Source organism: Dermacentor andersoni, chromosome 4 (genome assembly GCF_023375885.2).
Source record: "Dermacentor andersoni chromosome 4, qqDerAnde1_hic_scaffold, whole genome shotgun sequence".
Lineage (NCBI taxonomy): Eukaryota > Metazoa > Arthropoda > Arachnida > Ixodida > Ixodidae > Dermacentor > Dermacentor andersoni.
Window position 1 is genome coordinate 115630201 of NC_092817.1, and position 16878 is coordinate 115647078.

General features: G+C 44.9%; 1 protein-coding gene across 2 annotated transcripts in view; it reads right to left on the bottom strand.

The window, feature by feature from the left end:
- LOC126537510 (SCY1-like protein 2) overlaps positions 1 to 16878 on the bottom strand; it is a 28572-nt gene that overhangs the window by 9612 nt on the left and 2082 nt on the right. For both annotated transcript variants that reach the window (XM_050184591.3, XM_050184590.3), the window contains exons 4-11: positions 14707 to 14851; positions 14253 to 14402; positions 13410 to 13625; positions 13222 to 13341; positions 11342 to 11467; positions 9074 to 9250; positions 3992 to 4114; positions 3274 to 3387 (exon numbers count right to left, since the gene is read on the bottom strand). In XM_050184591.3, coding sequence (XP_050040548.1) covers positions 3274 to 3387; positions 3992 to 4114; positions 9074 to 9250; positions 11342 to 11467; positions 13222 to 13341; positions 13410 to 13625; positions 14253 to 14402; positions 14707 to 14851 — 1171 coding nt within the window. The remainder of the gene's footprint in view (positions 1 to 3273; positions 3388 to 3991; positions 4115 to 9073; positions 9251 to 11341; positions 11468 to 13221; positions 13342 to 13409; positions 13626 to 14252; positions 14403 to 14706; positions 14852 to 16878) is intronic.

Sequence of the window (16878 nt, forward strand, 5' to 3'; positions counted from 1 at the left end):
CCCAAGCACTGTATAACTGCTAGGTTAAGATGTTTATCGCAATTGGTTGATGGCAGTAGCTGTAAATGCGGCGTACAACGACCCGGGAGGAGATTAGCCGGTACCAAAATGAGAAACTGAGTGGGCACCGCCATTGGCTACTGTTTTCAATTGTGCCTCGTGCCTTTTCTTTTTTACATGGGATTCGGCAGCCAGAAAACAAATGATTGCAGTCTGCAGCAGGGAACAGTGGCATGTTTGGGTTATCACCTATTAAAAGTGTGCAGTACGCTTCCAACGGCACCACACGCTGTGAAACAAAGAGGCAAAGATGCTTATCGCAGTAGGGTGGCTGCAATAGTGGTGAATGCGGCGTGCGACGACCCAGGATGAGATTTGCTGGTGCCGGAATAAGAACTTGAGCGTGCCGGCATTTTCAGGTGGCATGGGCAGGCGAGTACACGGTCGTCCACTTCCGATTTGAACACGGCTCCGGGCGGGCGGCGAGGCCGGCGCTCCGCGGAGCGCCGCTCGTGGGCGCCGGGATAACTAATGCGCCGGCGCACTGGCAGCCACAGGCTTGGCCGCAGCCGCGTCGTCTGCTACAGCACGCCAGCACTAGTGTGTGCTGGCGGCTGAGGCCACGCCTGTGGCTGCCAGTGCGCCGGCGCGTTAGTTACCCCGGCGCCCACGAGCGGCGCTCCGCGGAGCGCCGGCCTCGCCGGCCGCCCGGAGCCGTGTTCAAATCGGAAGTGGACGACCGTGTACATACTGCGGTGAAGCTACTGCGGCGAAGCTACTGATTACATACTGCAGTGAAAAAAATGCGCAAACTGCACCGCAGCTTGCGCATTTTCTTGTTTGCATGAGATTTAGCAGCCAGAAAACGTATTGTATGATTGGATTTTGGCAATGTACTGAACGCAGGCACCAAAAAATTATGTTTTCTGGGAATGCATACCTGCCAACCCTCCCGATTCACCCAGGAGACTCCCGATTTTTTACGGAACTTTCCGATTGTACGATCATTGTCTGATATCTCCCGAAAAGTGGTCTCTGTTTGCGCTATAATGGTTTTTGCGAAACCAGCACCGCGGAATCTACAGCCACATTGTAATCGTCAGTATCACCAACAATGGCTGCCATGACGGCTGCACTAGCACCATTAGTATCATCGACTAAGCAGCCGACTACAGTGCCTAGTAAGCTGACCAAAGCCACAGCCAATGTAGCTCGTGCATTTCATGCGTGCATGCATGCATGCCTTCCTGCATGGTGCATTGTTGCTGGTGCTTGTGTGTATGATTAGTGTTGGCTAGGTCGTGCGTGTGCGGCGCACCGTGTAAAGTTAGAATCCAATGTGCTTGATGCCATGGCAATATCAAAGCCCAAGAAAAGGCATTTGTAGAAGTTTTTACGATCTTACACTTCTGAATTTCCGTGCTTTTTGACATCAAGAAAAGAACATTTTGAATTTTGTACAATGTGTGGATGCGACGTCAGCATGTCTCGCGGTGGCAAAGGCGACTTGAAACTGCACGTTTCCACGGCGAAGCATCACAGCTATGTTCGCACCGCTGAGCAGCAAGACAACATAGTGAACATAGACAACTGTTTATGGGATTCCTCATCAAACACAACCTACCCCTTAGTGTCAGCGACCACACTGGGCCTCTTCTTTTGGAAAATGTTTCCGAAATGCGACAAGGCGAAGCGTTACGGGTGTGGACGCAACTCTGAAACGCAACTCTGAAGAATGCGGTGGCGGCCAACCTGAAATTTATTTCACAGGCATCGCCCTCGAGTCTTCAATTCTTTATTCAGAGTTTCCCTCAGCTGCTGCCCAGAGAGTCCAATGAATCTGCTGAAGATGCATTAGATGCTCTCGAAGCTGAGCTTGCCACACTACAGGCGTACAGTCTTCCAGACGACATTCTGAATCAAGAAAGGTGGGATGTGCAGTGGTCTATGGTTGGAAAAATGAATAACACTGATGGAAAACATGTTTCACCGAGTTGCTAAGGTGATGCTGGATTTACTCGCGATACCGCATAGCTATGCAGAGTGTGAGAGTATTTTTAGCACGGCGCGAAAAACTAGGACTGAATTCCGATCATCGATGTGCAACACAACCCTCCAACACCTACTACTAGTGAAGGGCCATCAGTCTGGACCATGTTTTGAGCAAAGCTACTCCAACAAATTGTTTGAAGTGAGCAAAGTCTGCTACTGCAAGGTCCCTGATAAAGGACTTATCGGACACTACCGGAAAGTTTGAACGACCCCCATCCTGTTGGCGCGAATAAATTGTCTCTCGATTTTTCATCTCGCCAGGTTGGCAGGTATGGGAATGTATGAACCGGTAAAAAATAAGCGTAACTTTATTCGGTCATGTATTATGTTCTCGATCGCAAATTTTGGCACCGGGAAATCGTACGTAACGGGACCTCATCAACAACGTTCTACTGTATATATGTGTATTATACTCGGTGCTATATGTGTATTATACTTGGTGTTATATGCGAATGAAACTTTCTCTTTTTTGATTAAGCATGTGTGCTGTGCAAATGCTCTCGCACAACTTATACAATCATTATAGATGGTTTCTGCTGGAATTTCTCCTAGGTGATAAAGGTCCAGCCTGACTTGGATGTGTTTACAAGCGAAAAGAATAAGGGGAACTGAGGAGGCTCGTCTATTAGTCTGTTACTACCGCACGACGTCAACAGACAATGAAGCCAAAGGGAGAAAAGAGGAAATTAACTGCCCTTTCTCACTGAAACTTCAAGCTACTAATAAGGAACAAACGAAAGCGGATGAAAAGACAAAATGGTGCTGGCTGACACCCCCAGGGCTAGATCTTGTACCCACACGCAAATCATTATTCTGTCCATTGTCATCCCGAAAAGTTGCTGTTTATAATTAATGCCAGTGCCTATGCCACACAACAAATACCCAAGATAGTGAACGAGAAAGCAGGTGCCAGTGCAATGACGGAGCATCACACACACAATGCAGAACATGTGGATTCAGCTCAAGCTTTCTTTTTGTCCCGCTTTCAAATCCCCGTTCATTACTATTACCACGTTTATGTTAACCAGAACAGTCAATTTCCCCCGTGCTTTCCTTAGCTTCATTGCCTGCTGACTTCATGTGGTGGGTGCATTTGTGACGGTCGTGTCAGCACAGTTTAAAACCAGCAAGCAATGACCATCTCCATGCTGTTGTAGAACAAGCACGTACCCCGAAAGGACACGCATGGTAAGATCTACAAAATTCAAAAAGCTGTCTTACGGAGAGGAAACTGGTCTGAAGGCACAGCCTCTTAATCCTTGGCAACAGGGCATTCTTCATTGACGGGTAGTCGATCAGATGGGCAAAGTCTGGGATGATGTTGAGGCACAGTTCCTGGACAAGATGATGGGGTGTCGTTATTAATAATTGTCAATATCGTTAAGTTTAGAGACAGAGAAATACACATAAATAGAAAAAATAAAGATGCTGGCAACTGCAAATGGAAGGGATGCAAGCCTACTTGACCTTCATGATGGAAGGAACGGAAGGGATAGAAAGAAGGAAAGGAAGGAAGGAAAAGTCGCACCAAAAAGGTTATGACAAAGAGTAAAGTGTGGCAGTGGGAACAGAAAAAAAAAAAGTTAAGCTCAATAGTATTAAAAAAATATATGTTCCTCTTCCTTTTGCTGCCGCCGTCAAATCTTGCATCCTCATGTTATCCGTATGAGATGTACGCTCAAATTTCATGCCATGTGATATAGCAGTTCTGATGTTTAAAAATTTGACACCAGTTGGATCAGAAGCTTCAGGATGAAACCTACGTGTACTTTAGGCGGGAAAGGACCTATGGTGACTATATTTTTGGCTGCCATAAACACACTCTTACTGACTGTAGCTACAGAGACGTGGCTTCATAAAAATATTGTCAACAAAATTTGAACTTTTAATGCTGTGTTTTACCTGCCTTGATAGGGTCCTCCTTTACCTTTCACCCTACCTGGATTTGTTGGGCATCTGATTCGAGCGAGCCATAAATCATTGGCAGAACGTGGTTTTTGATGTCCTCGGGAGGGCACTTGGTCAAAAGTAGCTCCATCTTTTGCATAAAAATCAGTAGTATCTGTAACGAAACAAGGGAAAGGGAGTTTTTACAACAAAAGGTTGACATCAACAATGTTGCCAATAATGGTGAAAATGTAGCTTACTTTTCGCTGAAAGAAAAAAGGAATACCATTAGACGCTCAATTTCCTGTATATATGGACACAAAATTTTCAGGTGATACCCAATTAATTGGCCTCAAGCACGCTTCTCGCAGTACAGCACAAGAAAACGGTGAAATTATAAGTGAACGTCTGGAGCCTGCAGCTTTAACTATGAAAGGCACATTGCATATAGCTTACATTGTAGCTGGGCGAGTTTGCTTTACGTGATGGTCAGTAGTAAGCGTGGAAATGCTACAGTAAACTTAGCTTGTAGCGAAATTCACCAGTTCAAAAAAGCAGCATTAATCACTCAATTACATCAGAACTATAAATATATTGAATTTAAATTAATAAAAAGAAACTGAAGTAACTTTATAGGTTTTCAAATTAAGCAAACTAACTAGTTTTCAGCCTTGCAAATAAGAACTTGTTGCAGGCCACAGCTAAGTGTTGGGCAAACTTCAAAATTTCCTAACCTGTGCATGATCAACCCTGAGAAAACGTCGTGGCACTAGTTGTTGCAGTATCATCTTCTGCACAGTGCTTGATGTATGCCTCAAACACGATAGTGTAGCTATTCGTGGTGCTACTGCCATCATCAGAAACATCTCGAGTTTCATTATTACAGTCAACTTCTCATTTGACCCCGACTGTTCAAATGGTCCAATGCTTAGCAGACTTGTGCACGTTACAGAAAAAAAAAGTAACCGATTGCAATCGAAAATTTCTTCATTCAAGAATGTAACTGATTACAGTTACCAATTGCTGCTCCACAAACATAACTGAGGAATCGCTCAATGGTAATTGATTAATTCTAGGTTACTTTCCTCCAATGTTTTATTAACACTGCATAAATACATAAACAGAATGAGCTGCCTTGACACTTTCAGTATGTCCTCTGCAGCCCTTCATATATTGATTACCTACACTAACAGCTACATTGTCAGTTGCTTATAAAGAAATTTATCGGTCGCTGTCCCTTGTTTTTGTTCTGAAGACATCAGTGACAGAGAAACTTCTGCGAGGAGAAAGAAGAAAGGTAAGAAGGGGGGGTTATCCAGTTTGCTCTATGTGCGCTCTGGGGAAAGTGCCGTGTTGTACTGTGTAAACATACAATTTTTTGGTTACTGAGAACCTGGGTAATGTGACCAGCAGATTCCTCGGATGCTTTGGCGTTTGACGGGGGGAGTTGAGGCAGGAACAAGATTCAACATTTATTCCACGTTTTATGGGAACCCAGCCAGTTTTCGAGCTAATCAGTAAGTTTACACTTGCATTTAGGCATTATTCTATGTGCTTCCAACACCACATGCACGCCAAGCAAGACAACATTAAGACAGTGGGGTCAGTGCACTTTTGCTTGGTTACAGATCACTAGACAACACATTGAGAAGTCCATAGTAGCTGCATTGAGAAATTATACAAGGTCTGTCCCAAAACTTCCCAGAATGATTTTTGTAGTCGGCAACGCCGCCCGGCGGGGCGGGGCTTCGGGCAGACAAGTTAGTGGGGGATCTAAGCTTCAAAATGAGACCGGTCTTGGTTGCCTGCGGGCAGTTGTTGAGGCAGGTCATGCTCCACGCAGAGGTATCCTACTGTATCCTCGCTGAGAAAAAAAATGGACCAGTTTTTCGTTATGCAATCAACTTTTGTGTGAAACTGGGTAAAAATGGGGCGGAGATGCTCGAAATGCTTCAGAAAGCTACGGTGAAGATGCAATGAAACAAAGCCAAACTTTCATGAGGCACAAGAGGTTACGGGAAGGTCGAGAGTCTGTCAATGACGACGATCGCTCGGGATGCCCATCGACATCCCAAATGGACGACTCGGTGCAAAAAGTGCGTCAAGTTTTGGACAAGGGTCAGCGATTAAGTGTTCGGATGATCGTAGAGGGCAGGCATTTTGGGATAACTTGGGGTGCGAAGAGAGTAAAGCAGGACAGAGCACTGTCCCACACGTAAGCCGTGGCACTGCGGGAGCAAGGCGGTAAAAGGAGGCATCGTCCTGCCTAAAATCGGGATGTTTGACCACTTTACATCTGGGCCCTCTATCAAGTGCAGCACTTCATTTGTGCTGCAACTTGGAAAAGACACTCCTGGTTGCGCTAATGAAAAGCTGAAAAAAATTGTCCATATGTAATTTTCTGCTATTAACGTCCTAAGTGGCCTTTGCTATTGAGATATACCAACACCGGTTCAATCATCGGCCAACATATGGTGGAACATTAAGATGAGGAAACAAATACTGATCCCTGCGGGTTTGCCTGCATGAACATGTGCATTCATGAGGCAGCTACATGGCACAATCTTGGGCGTTATACAGTAGATCCGACGGTGTGTAACAAGTCGCGGTTGTCGGCGTTAAAGAATAGCACTCGTATAACAACTGCAAAGAGGGGTCACAGATGGCAAGCGATATGTAAACTCTGCCGAGGCATTGCTTTGGTACCCCCAAAAGCCCAAAAGGGACCTTTTAAAAAATGTGAGAAGGTTGCCACGGCAGCCTGTCGGCTTGAGAAATCCAGAAGAAACGCTGCGGTGAGATCGCCACAAGCATCTTGCAACGTACTTTTCACTGGCTTGCAAGAAAAAATCCGATGTCCATCAGCCTTGCATGCTTTACGCGAAGCTCGCCAACATCATTCTCCAAGGCATCCAGGTGCTCCATGTAGTGCAGCAGAAGCTTTCTCATGAAAACGAAGCACCATAGAGACCAGTGAGGACAACGTTGAGGCAGCCCGCCCTACCACGTCATCGCTGCTGTCGCCACCGTCTCTGTCCGATGCAAGCACATTCGTGACGATCGCCTCATCAGATAGAAGCACTTAGTTTCCAAATATATAGCTGTGCACTTTCTTTTCACTGGCACCATCGTGCATTGCCGATGATCGGCAGGCAGATCAGCCATCTTCCATTTTGGCGGCGAGTCAAACGAGGCTAGGAAACCATGAGGACAGGAACGATTTTGACGCAACCAACAAAGACGAACGCGAACGATTAAGCTGTTTACAGAACTGCGCTGAATGTGGAGCCAGTGAGCAAACTGGGAGTAGCACAGTTGGCACGATACATTCATGTTTCAGAGGGTGGCATGGTGGCATGGCGTAGAGCTATGGACACAGCCCATTCGTGTTCGGAGAGGTGGAAAGGCAACAGGAGAGAGGCACACAGAGAAGGCTGGAAAATGAGTGTGTGGCGGCTGCCAGGCCCATTGTTCAGCAGCTCGAATTTCTCATTTTCGTTTTTTCTTTTCAAGGATTTTGCATTTCACTACCTTTCGGCAGGGGCACCCAGCAGCCAGACTTCATCGTTATAAACGATAATGCTGCATCGGGGCGTTGTAGTAAGCGGGTTACTTCTTCATAGAAAACATACAAAGTTCACGGTGCAGCAGCTTCTCATTGTTATGACCGATATAGTGTTAAAACCGGTATCGTTGTAAGTAGGTTCTACTGTACTGTAGTTTTTGCCAAATTCAGGTTCTCAAAACTGTGTTGCCTGTTACAGCTTGCCTCGTAATAAATTGACTTGTTGCATGTAATTAATTACTGGAACAAAGTAATTGAATTACAGTGAGCGTTACCAAGTCAACAATGTAATCATTAAGCTACAAAATTACTAAAAAATGTTACTGATTACAAACAACTAATTACATGTAATGCATTATGCACAAGTCTGATGCTAGGACAAGCTTGGACTGTTTAAATTTGCTTAACTAAATGTATCTGAAATTCCCATTCCATTAAGGTGGGACAAGATGGCTTCATGAAAATGCTTAAAGAGGCAAGTTATCGAGTCACTATGGCCAGTGAAGCTAGTGAGACTCATCTATGGTCACATTATATAAAGATTCTTTCTTTCAATTCCATTTAATACTGGTAACAGCAAAGGCTTGGTGTCATGCCAAACAATGACGAATGGCCGAAAGAAAAAATGAGAAGTTGCTTTATACGACCCCTGGAATGGTCTGGCAAAAACTTGGCAGGCTTGTCCAGTGGTTAAGATAAGGATTTTAAAAAGTACAGGCACCTTTTTGTTGAATATGGTCATACTAATCATGGTCGACCTAACAGAAGTTGACTGTATCAAAGTCATGTCGCACGTGACTCTTATATTATTATTATAACTCGTAACTGATTAGTGTGACGAAGGCACTCAAGGTCAAGCGATCGGTTGAGCACTTGCAAAAGAATGGCACCCTAAGATCACTTTGTTAAACCAAGAAGACTGGGAAGGTGGCAATAAGGACGTCTAAAGCGACACCAACGACAAACATTATGTATAGTTATAATGATGAATTAGTGCATAACACTATGTGAGAGTGCAGTTCCTGCTCTCGTGATATAACATGTTCTCTTTGTAACCGGTAAGCTGGTCAACAAATGATGGTAAACAAAAGTTATCCGATGATAAATATCATGCTCCGTGATAGTAATAGCCACTAATGATAAAAATTTAATGGTGCTACTATTTTTTTCACATCACGATGTCAGCTCTATTTGCAGGAAATTACACTTTCTCTCTCTAGAAATCCAACTCAAAGCAGACAGTAGCATCCTGGAAGAACATGACCTCTCAAATTGCCAGTACAGCTACTACAATGGCACGTTGTTCGTTTCAGAAATTCTTAATTGAGGTATAATGGTGCAGCCTCCTTTCAGTTGCAATCTCCTTTGCAGCTAAATCATCTCTACACAAAAAAGTTGCGGCGAGGATGCTAGAGGGCTAACCTAACATTCTGGGTTGATCCAACGTTTGCTTCCAATATTTCTTTAAACTCGAGCACAGCTTCATACAGGCAAGACAAGAAAGGTATGCGCTACCTCCAAGAAAACAACTCGGGCACTACAGTACTGTGAACGCTCCGCCTGACATACCTGAACGGGTTCCCTCAGCCTAAATATTGGGATCAGGTCCGGCAGGATGACTGAGCAGAACTCCTCCTTGCTGGCTTGCTCAGCAATGAGCAGCACGCTAGGTAGAACAAACGGCACCATGTCCGAGTTGGCGTACTCTTTCACCAGGCAGGGCAGGACGCGGTGCAGGGCCACCCGCTGGAATGCAGCCGCAACAAAGTGAGCATGGGGCCAAAACAGCATGTGCAGCACTGTGCATCTTGTATGCCCTTTCAGTAGGTTTATGAGCTATGTATTTGCTGATTTCGATATTTTTTATGTGCAAGTGTGCATGCCCCGTCTGTGAAATCAGCGAAACTAAGTCAGAGGCCGCTGAGCTGGGAGAGGAAAGTGAGCACCGGAGGAGGAAGGTGCTTGGAGGTGGAGAAGAGGAGTGAGCGGCGGCGGGGGGAGGATGGCAGTTGCTATGGGCTCTGTGTGTGCTATGGATGTACCGGGTTTTGTCTGGCGATCGAGAGGCCGAGCATTGCTCAAGAAGGATGAACAGCAAAGCAAGCGGCGGCAGGCCGTGCACGAGTTAACTGACCCTGAAGTCATTGGAAAGCACCGGGTACAAGCTGAACAAGAGTGGCCAAAGACGCAGGCTAAGCATTGTGGTCTCCATCTAGCGATGCTTCTCTGGGCGTCACCTAGACCACCGCATAGGTTCGAGGATCCAGGGGGACAATCATGGGGACCATCAGCTCAGCCGCATGTATAGCATGTGCCCGAAGCGGATGCTTGTTCGGTTTTCACTGGGAGCAAGGCAGAGTGCCGGAAGGAGAAAGCCCAGAGTACAAGAAGGGCATTTATTCAACAACTACCTTGCCGTTGACTGCAACTGTTACACCCGTATTGGTACGGGGCCCATGAGCCGAAGTTCCTGAAAATCAAGGGTGGCACTCAGTACCAGAAAACGCTATAACACGCTGCTATACAGGAGGATGGCTCCCAACAACAGTGCTACCAGGGCAACTCGACGCAGTACGACCACGCACGTGAAGTGAGCCGCGTCTCTGGTGTGGCCTCCAGAACAGGAGCAGCGAACAGGTATGCACCCGGCTTGAGTCGAGGACCATCGGGAAGGCCGGTCAAACAAAGGGGTGACCGAGAGAATCGGAATTCAGCACGCACCGTTTCGCTGTTCAAGAGCTCCTCCCTGCGTTCCCACTCTCTGGTTGGCTTGAGCCACCAGGAGAGGGAATGCAAGCTCCCACCTAAATAGACCAATCGGGTGAGTCCCTGGACCATTTGGGGGCGGACAACAGCAAGTGTTTTACAGTCCCGCTGCTGTTTTGCGGCCTTGGAGGAAAGAGAGAGAGGGAAAGCAGTGGCCTGTGCAAGCGAAGTTCGAAAGCAACCTTGCTGCGATGCGGCTCCTATGCACAAAACATGCTGCGCTATGCCACCGCAATGAAATGGACAACTTGGCCGGGAGACTCCCGAAGAATGTGCTAGGCAGCCCGCGATAATGCGGGTGTCAAGCAAGATGATATAGCTTAGGAAATCTGGAACAGCACCCGTATGCTTGCATGTAACCTGCATTCACGAAGTAAAATGTCACTATAATATTTTTTTTATCTTGCTGTTCTTACAACTAACCAATTTCTGTGCTTGCTGCAGTAGGTTATCATGCGTTTCTGCTATTTTGTGAACACACCCACCCCTCATCTAAGGCCCTTCCAACAGGAGTATTTGAGGTATTGTAAAGAAAACAAAAAATACAAGAAACAGACATGATATGACATTTTGTTGTCTACAGTTTTAGCGCCTACTGTCTTGGGTAAATGACCTGGTAAACTGCCATCAATGTGTTTTTGAGGTGGATCCAGACTGTTCATGCCTTTGGTGTTCCAAACTCAATTCAGCCAGGGGCTGGCACCAGAATTTTGTTTGGGGGCAGGGGCAGAGCACAGTTATTCATTTTTGATAAGGCTGCAAGTGGGAACTTAGTCAGCGAGTACTCTGTGTTAGTAGGAGGGGCGTGGTGGGAGGGAAGGAGGAAATCTTTGGGGGTCGCAATTCCCCCTTGCCCCCTGAATTCAAAACAGAACTAACTTGGGCTCTTTCCATTTGTTTCAGCTTGTCCGCAAAATGTTACAACAGTCTGATAATGAGCAGCTACATTGCAGCTTGCCAAGCTGTCAGAATCTAGAGGCTAGGCAAAGTGTCTCACTCACTAGACTGATTACTTTCCTTAACATGACCCTAAAAGCTAGAAGCAGCAGCTCTTTCATATCTTCCTTGTACCTTGGGCATTTGTGCCAGCACCTGGGGCAGCCCCTTGTAGACATGGGACTTCTGAAGGTTGTCCCACTGGTAGAGGGAGTCCAGGTACTGGAGCGTCTTGACACCCACATCCTCCAGAAACTTTAGCTGTGGACAGAGGGCACATCATCAACACATAGCACACTTGCCAAAGAACGACTAAAAGAGCTTGGCACTGTCTACAGGCAATCATGGCCTTGGGACATCATAACCAGCAGTAAAATGATGCACAAGTATACACAAGACATGATGCTGGATGTTCGACTGATTCTTTACTTCCAAAGAAACAGACACAATTCACAAGGTGTGGAGGACTCAGCTGCAGGAGCCTTCTACATATGGACTCTACACCTAGCATGATTTTTGCTTCTTGAAAATTGTTGGCTATGGCGTTGAACTGCTGAGCTTGAGGTCGCATGTTCTATCCTTGCAGCAGTCGCAGCACTTCAATGAGGGCTTTAGGTGCATGTTAGAGAACCCCAGATGGTCAAAATAAATTGGAGTCCCCCACTATGATGTACCTCATGATCAGATTGTGGTTTCAGCACGTAAAACTCTAGCATTTAAATTAATTTTAATTAAATTCAATGTCATGTCCCGTGTCCCACTTTGTCTCATCATACGTATCTTTAGCATTATAACGTTATAGTAATGTGTATAATAATAATAATAATGACTGGTTAGTCCACCTTTTAACTAAGAATCATGCTAACACTTCTGCAACTAGATACTGAGCCTGGGTGGCACGTTTATGATCCTGACAATTTGGCACAAGCCTCAAATATCAAATGACATGGCAACAACAAGACGGAGCAAAGGCTTTCAACAAAACATGGCAAAACTATCAGAGGCGTAAAGGAAAAATGAAGTGGAAAGATCTTTCAAAAGTTTGTTGCAGTAAGACGATACTGGCTAAATAGAAAGACCAAGTGTACAAGACAAAAACGGAATGAACCATTTTTTGTAGAAACAAGATCTTTCACACAAAGATCCCTAAAAAATGTGCAAAGGCGGTTCCAAATTGTCAAATGGAGGATCAACACATTTTAGTTGGAAGGTTGGACCTATGCACTAAAGAAAGACGGCGGAAGCAGACTCTTTGGGTGGTCTGAGCAGCAAATGGTGCAGCCAAGATTCAAGAGGCAACAGTTTTGCCACATAACAAGGATAAGAAATGGGTTGAAATTGAGGAATTACGATTGAAGATGAAGCAAACAGTATGTGAGGTCATCCCCAAAAAATGGCGGCAATGCACTGTCAAAGACAGTCTCAGAGCTAAAATTGCTCTTTTCATAATTCCCTGACTTTCTGCGGTTTCCTCAAACTACTGGAGCAAGGTAGCTCAGGCAGAAAATGGCAAGCTCTAAGAGGCACTCTGTGCTGAGCTGCAACAATGTCAAATATTTAAAAATTTCGTACCAGGATAAAAAAAGAAGAGGATGAAGGCACACTGCCGTGGCAATCGTCCTTGTAGTTGCACTTTCCTACGGGGCAACTCTGTGCATGCGATTGGCATGTGGTCCGTTAAAATAATCTAAATTTGGCTAGAACATACTGTCGAAGAGAAGCCAACTTGCCAAATTTTATGAACTGTCCATTTCATTTAAATAGTTTTCCTGACATGGTTCATTTTGCGACAGTGTTGCTGACAATTCCAAAGTCTTTATGAGAACTTTATGAGAAGTCTTATGAGAAAATTTCCACTACAATTCTAATTTATCCCTGTTTGCTAGAAACTCTGGAGGAAGCTGGGAAAGGAATGGGCCAACACTAGGGAAAAGAATAAGAAGAACTCAATGAAAGCAACAACTGTGGATAACGACGTGCAAATGATAAAAGTAGCTGAAAGCGGGATCACTCACTTTAGAGAACTGATGTGCATCTGGCCTAATGTCTGGTGTCACACTCAGGAGCATTCTAACGTGCTCCTTAGCATCTTCAGGCAGACCACTCAATCTTCCCGATGACAGATGCTTCAAGTGCTGTGGGGAACGAGATACCAAGGCCTTTTTCAGCACACAAGACCACAGCTTTCATAGAATGGGCTCACTTTGTTTATGCACTGCTTCAGCGAGGCCACGCTGTTGTTGGCATCGTACAGAGTACCGCCCTTGTTGTAGACAGCATACACAAGAATGCCCAGGCTGAACATATCGCTTGCAGTGTCGTTGGAGTCTGCCAAGATGCATTCGGGGGCCAGGTAATTCAAGTTTGGCTGGGCAATGGGCGGGAGGTCTGGCTCCAGGTTCAAGCTCCGGTAAGAAGGCTGCAAGTTAAGTAATGGCACAGCAAGAAACCATCTATATTGTGCTGCTCTGTTTCATGGGTGATTATGCTCAACCATGGCTTTCCCGTCTGCGCTTAGAAGTGACGCAGTCAGTGAAACACGTACACCATTTGATGCACAGTACATGTAACCTATTGTTTCAGGAAAGCACACTGTTTCGCACATAACCAAGAACGACTTTAAAACAAGACAGATATGACACCCAACACATTGCATTTGTCTTCTGTCCCGTTTTGAAGAGAGAGAAAGATGTTTATTAAATGAAAAAAAAAAAGTATTGTACATATATTAAAAGGCAACCCCAGTGGTTTTTCCAGCAAGGTGCCTAGATTAGGTCAACTATTTTGCTTCGTGATATGTAGAGCAGCAAGCTGTCGTATATAGCTTCCTGGTGTTGAGGGGTCCCTCTTGGAAGGATTAGAGCTTATCCAAAACAATGTATGACCAACTGGTTTCCAAGTGAAGCTTTCACGTGTAGTCTACCATTTCAGCTTAATATATTGCTGCTAGTGTCCCTTTAGCAATGTAGCCTGCATACTTCTCTGGCCTCTCAGAGCTTAAAGCAACATGCATGCTAATGTGAGTACGCTTTCATAAAAAGCACACCTGCGGATCTTGTGGATTGCTAGCACCTATGCTGAAGTCAAACCCAGCGATCTTCCAAGCACCTTTCTTGTTAACCACTATCGACTGCGGGCAGAGGTTACGATGAAGGCGTTTCACATCATTGTGGAGGAAGGCCAAGCCTTCGGACACCTGAAAGTAGAAGAAACTGAGAATGAATAAGCAACAACTGCACCTGTCACATAATTCAAGAAATGTTTAAGAAATTAAGAGACAATCAAACGATCTCTAAGAAAAGCACTTATCTGAATCAGATACCTATGTCCTGCCTCAAACTACATATCACAAAACTTGCACGCAATTGACAGCATTATAGGTGCATTTTAATACGCAAGGTAGTGCAAATATGCCTTTATCGATCAAAACAGTTTACTTAAGTGAACAAGTTTGTGATGCAAGAGAGTTTATGAACGAGAGCTGCCTGTGTGCAACGTACCTGTAGGAACCCATACTTGATTTCGACATCAAACAACTGATAATCCTTGAGCTCGGGAGGAGGTGGAACAGGCATGTTCTCAGTTTCACCAAGAATGTTGGCTAAGCTACAAAACGCTGGTTCTGTTGCGAATGCCAGGCTTTCCCTGCACACATACAGAAGAGATGCAACCAATGCAAACAGTTCAGTTTTACATAACGTCTCCAAACCTGATTAGTGGCAAACATTGCTCAACACTTTGAAGCCTTGTGTTATGATATGTTGAAGGGAATACCAAGGTTACCATCATGTGGAAAAGCAATAAAGGCCTAGAACAAGCTACATGTTCACTCCCGCACTTGTACCTATGAGTCATGCATGCATGCCTGAACAAACAAAAACAAAAGGTTAACTTAGCCATTTATGGCATGGCACTGAAAAAACTTTTCTTGAAACCAGCAACATGCTGGATTGATTGCGATGCTTTTCAAGAAATATCACTTTCATCATCAACCTATGTTTATGATGTCCACAGCAGGATGAAGGTCTCTCCCAGCAATCTCCAATTACCTCTGTCTTGTGCTAGATGGTTCCAACGTGTGCCTGCAAATTTCCTAATTTAAACACCCCACATAATTTTCTGCCATCCTCTACTGCACTCCCCTTCCCTTCACTCATTCTGTAAATCTAATGGTCCACCGGTTAGCGATGGCGACGCGACATGACGGAGATAACTGCCGCGTTTGCTCATTGCCTGCAAGTTGAACCCCATGCGAGCGACGACGTGGAACGATGTCTCCTTGTTGTTGATGGTATGAGGGCAGCAAATACCCACCGAAACTGGCGTGATGCATGCTTTAATAATTTAAGTTGATGTGTTTTGCTGTAAAGAACAGCATAAAATATTTCTGAAGATCTTGCAGTAGGCTCTTATCCTTGCATGTATCAAAATTTATTTGTATGCTTGTTCCGTGTCATAATCGGTAGTACTTAATTGAAGTACATCCAGTTCTTGCTTCGTGCTTTGGCTAGTCGCTCATAGCACTTCTGGGCAATGAGCGACCAAGTCTCGATTTTCAGAAATGAGTGATCGAGCAACAAGAATGAGCGATCTGCTCACGCAACGATCTGTCACTCCAAGCCGTCGCTCATCACTGTTGCACACCTCTCATGAGGTTTGGGCTTTATCTGCCCTGTCCATTATATGGTCTGCTCAGCTCCATTTTTTCTCTTGACGTGAACTAGAATATTGTTTATCCTTGTCTGCCCTCTTATTCACACTGCTTTCTTCTTGTCTTTTAATGTTACGCCTAACATTTCTCGTTTCATCGCTCATTGCGTGGTCCACACCTTGTTCTCGAGTTACTTTGTTAACCTCCATGTTTCTGCCCCATATGTTAGGACCAGTAGAATGCAATGATTTTACACTTTTTTTTTCAAAAACAGATGGAATATATTGCTGAATAAAATGTTGAAAATTAACTTATAAGAATGGAGATACTACTTTCCCCATGCCTCCTCAACTAATTATTACTTCTTCTCAGCTGGGGCGGTGCCAATAGCAGTACCCTGCATATCACTCCTTCTTTGAGGTTGGTGTCCAACAAATATTTCCGAGTGTGATAAAAGAGCAGTGACAGAATGGGTGGGGCACATTAACAAGTACCACTAATCTGTTTCCTTGAAGGAGGCCTGGAGTGATGACTATGGGTACATGCATGGGCTTTTGCTCGGGAGTAACTAATGATCATAAATGCCAGCCTAATGGCTGGCATGTACAGCGAGACGCTTGTAAAACAAAGTGCTCCGGACCTCCGAAATCCTTCATTATAATGGTCACTTCATGTAAAGGTTGCCCACCGTACCGCTCATAATAGAGCAGTCTAAGCATATAAGTTCGATAAAAGAAAACCTTTCTCTGATATGAATTCAAGAGAGGCTTAGGAAAATAAATCACGAATTTTTTTAGCAGAGTTCGTCTGACAAAATGTGCAATAGCGGCCAACCTTAATGCATCAAGGTTCACAGCATGCTCAGTAACGAAACGCAATAGATATGCAGACTAAAGCTGCAGATCATCGAACGCTGCTATCACCTCCCTTCGTGTCAAAATTAATGGTCCGGTCACAGGATCTTCATCACTCTTGCCTTTATATACACTTGCATCCTTTTCAACGTGTATGGCTTTGAAAA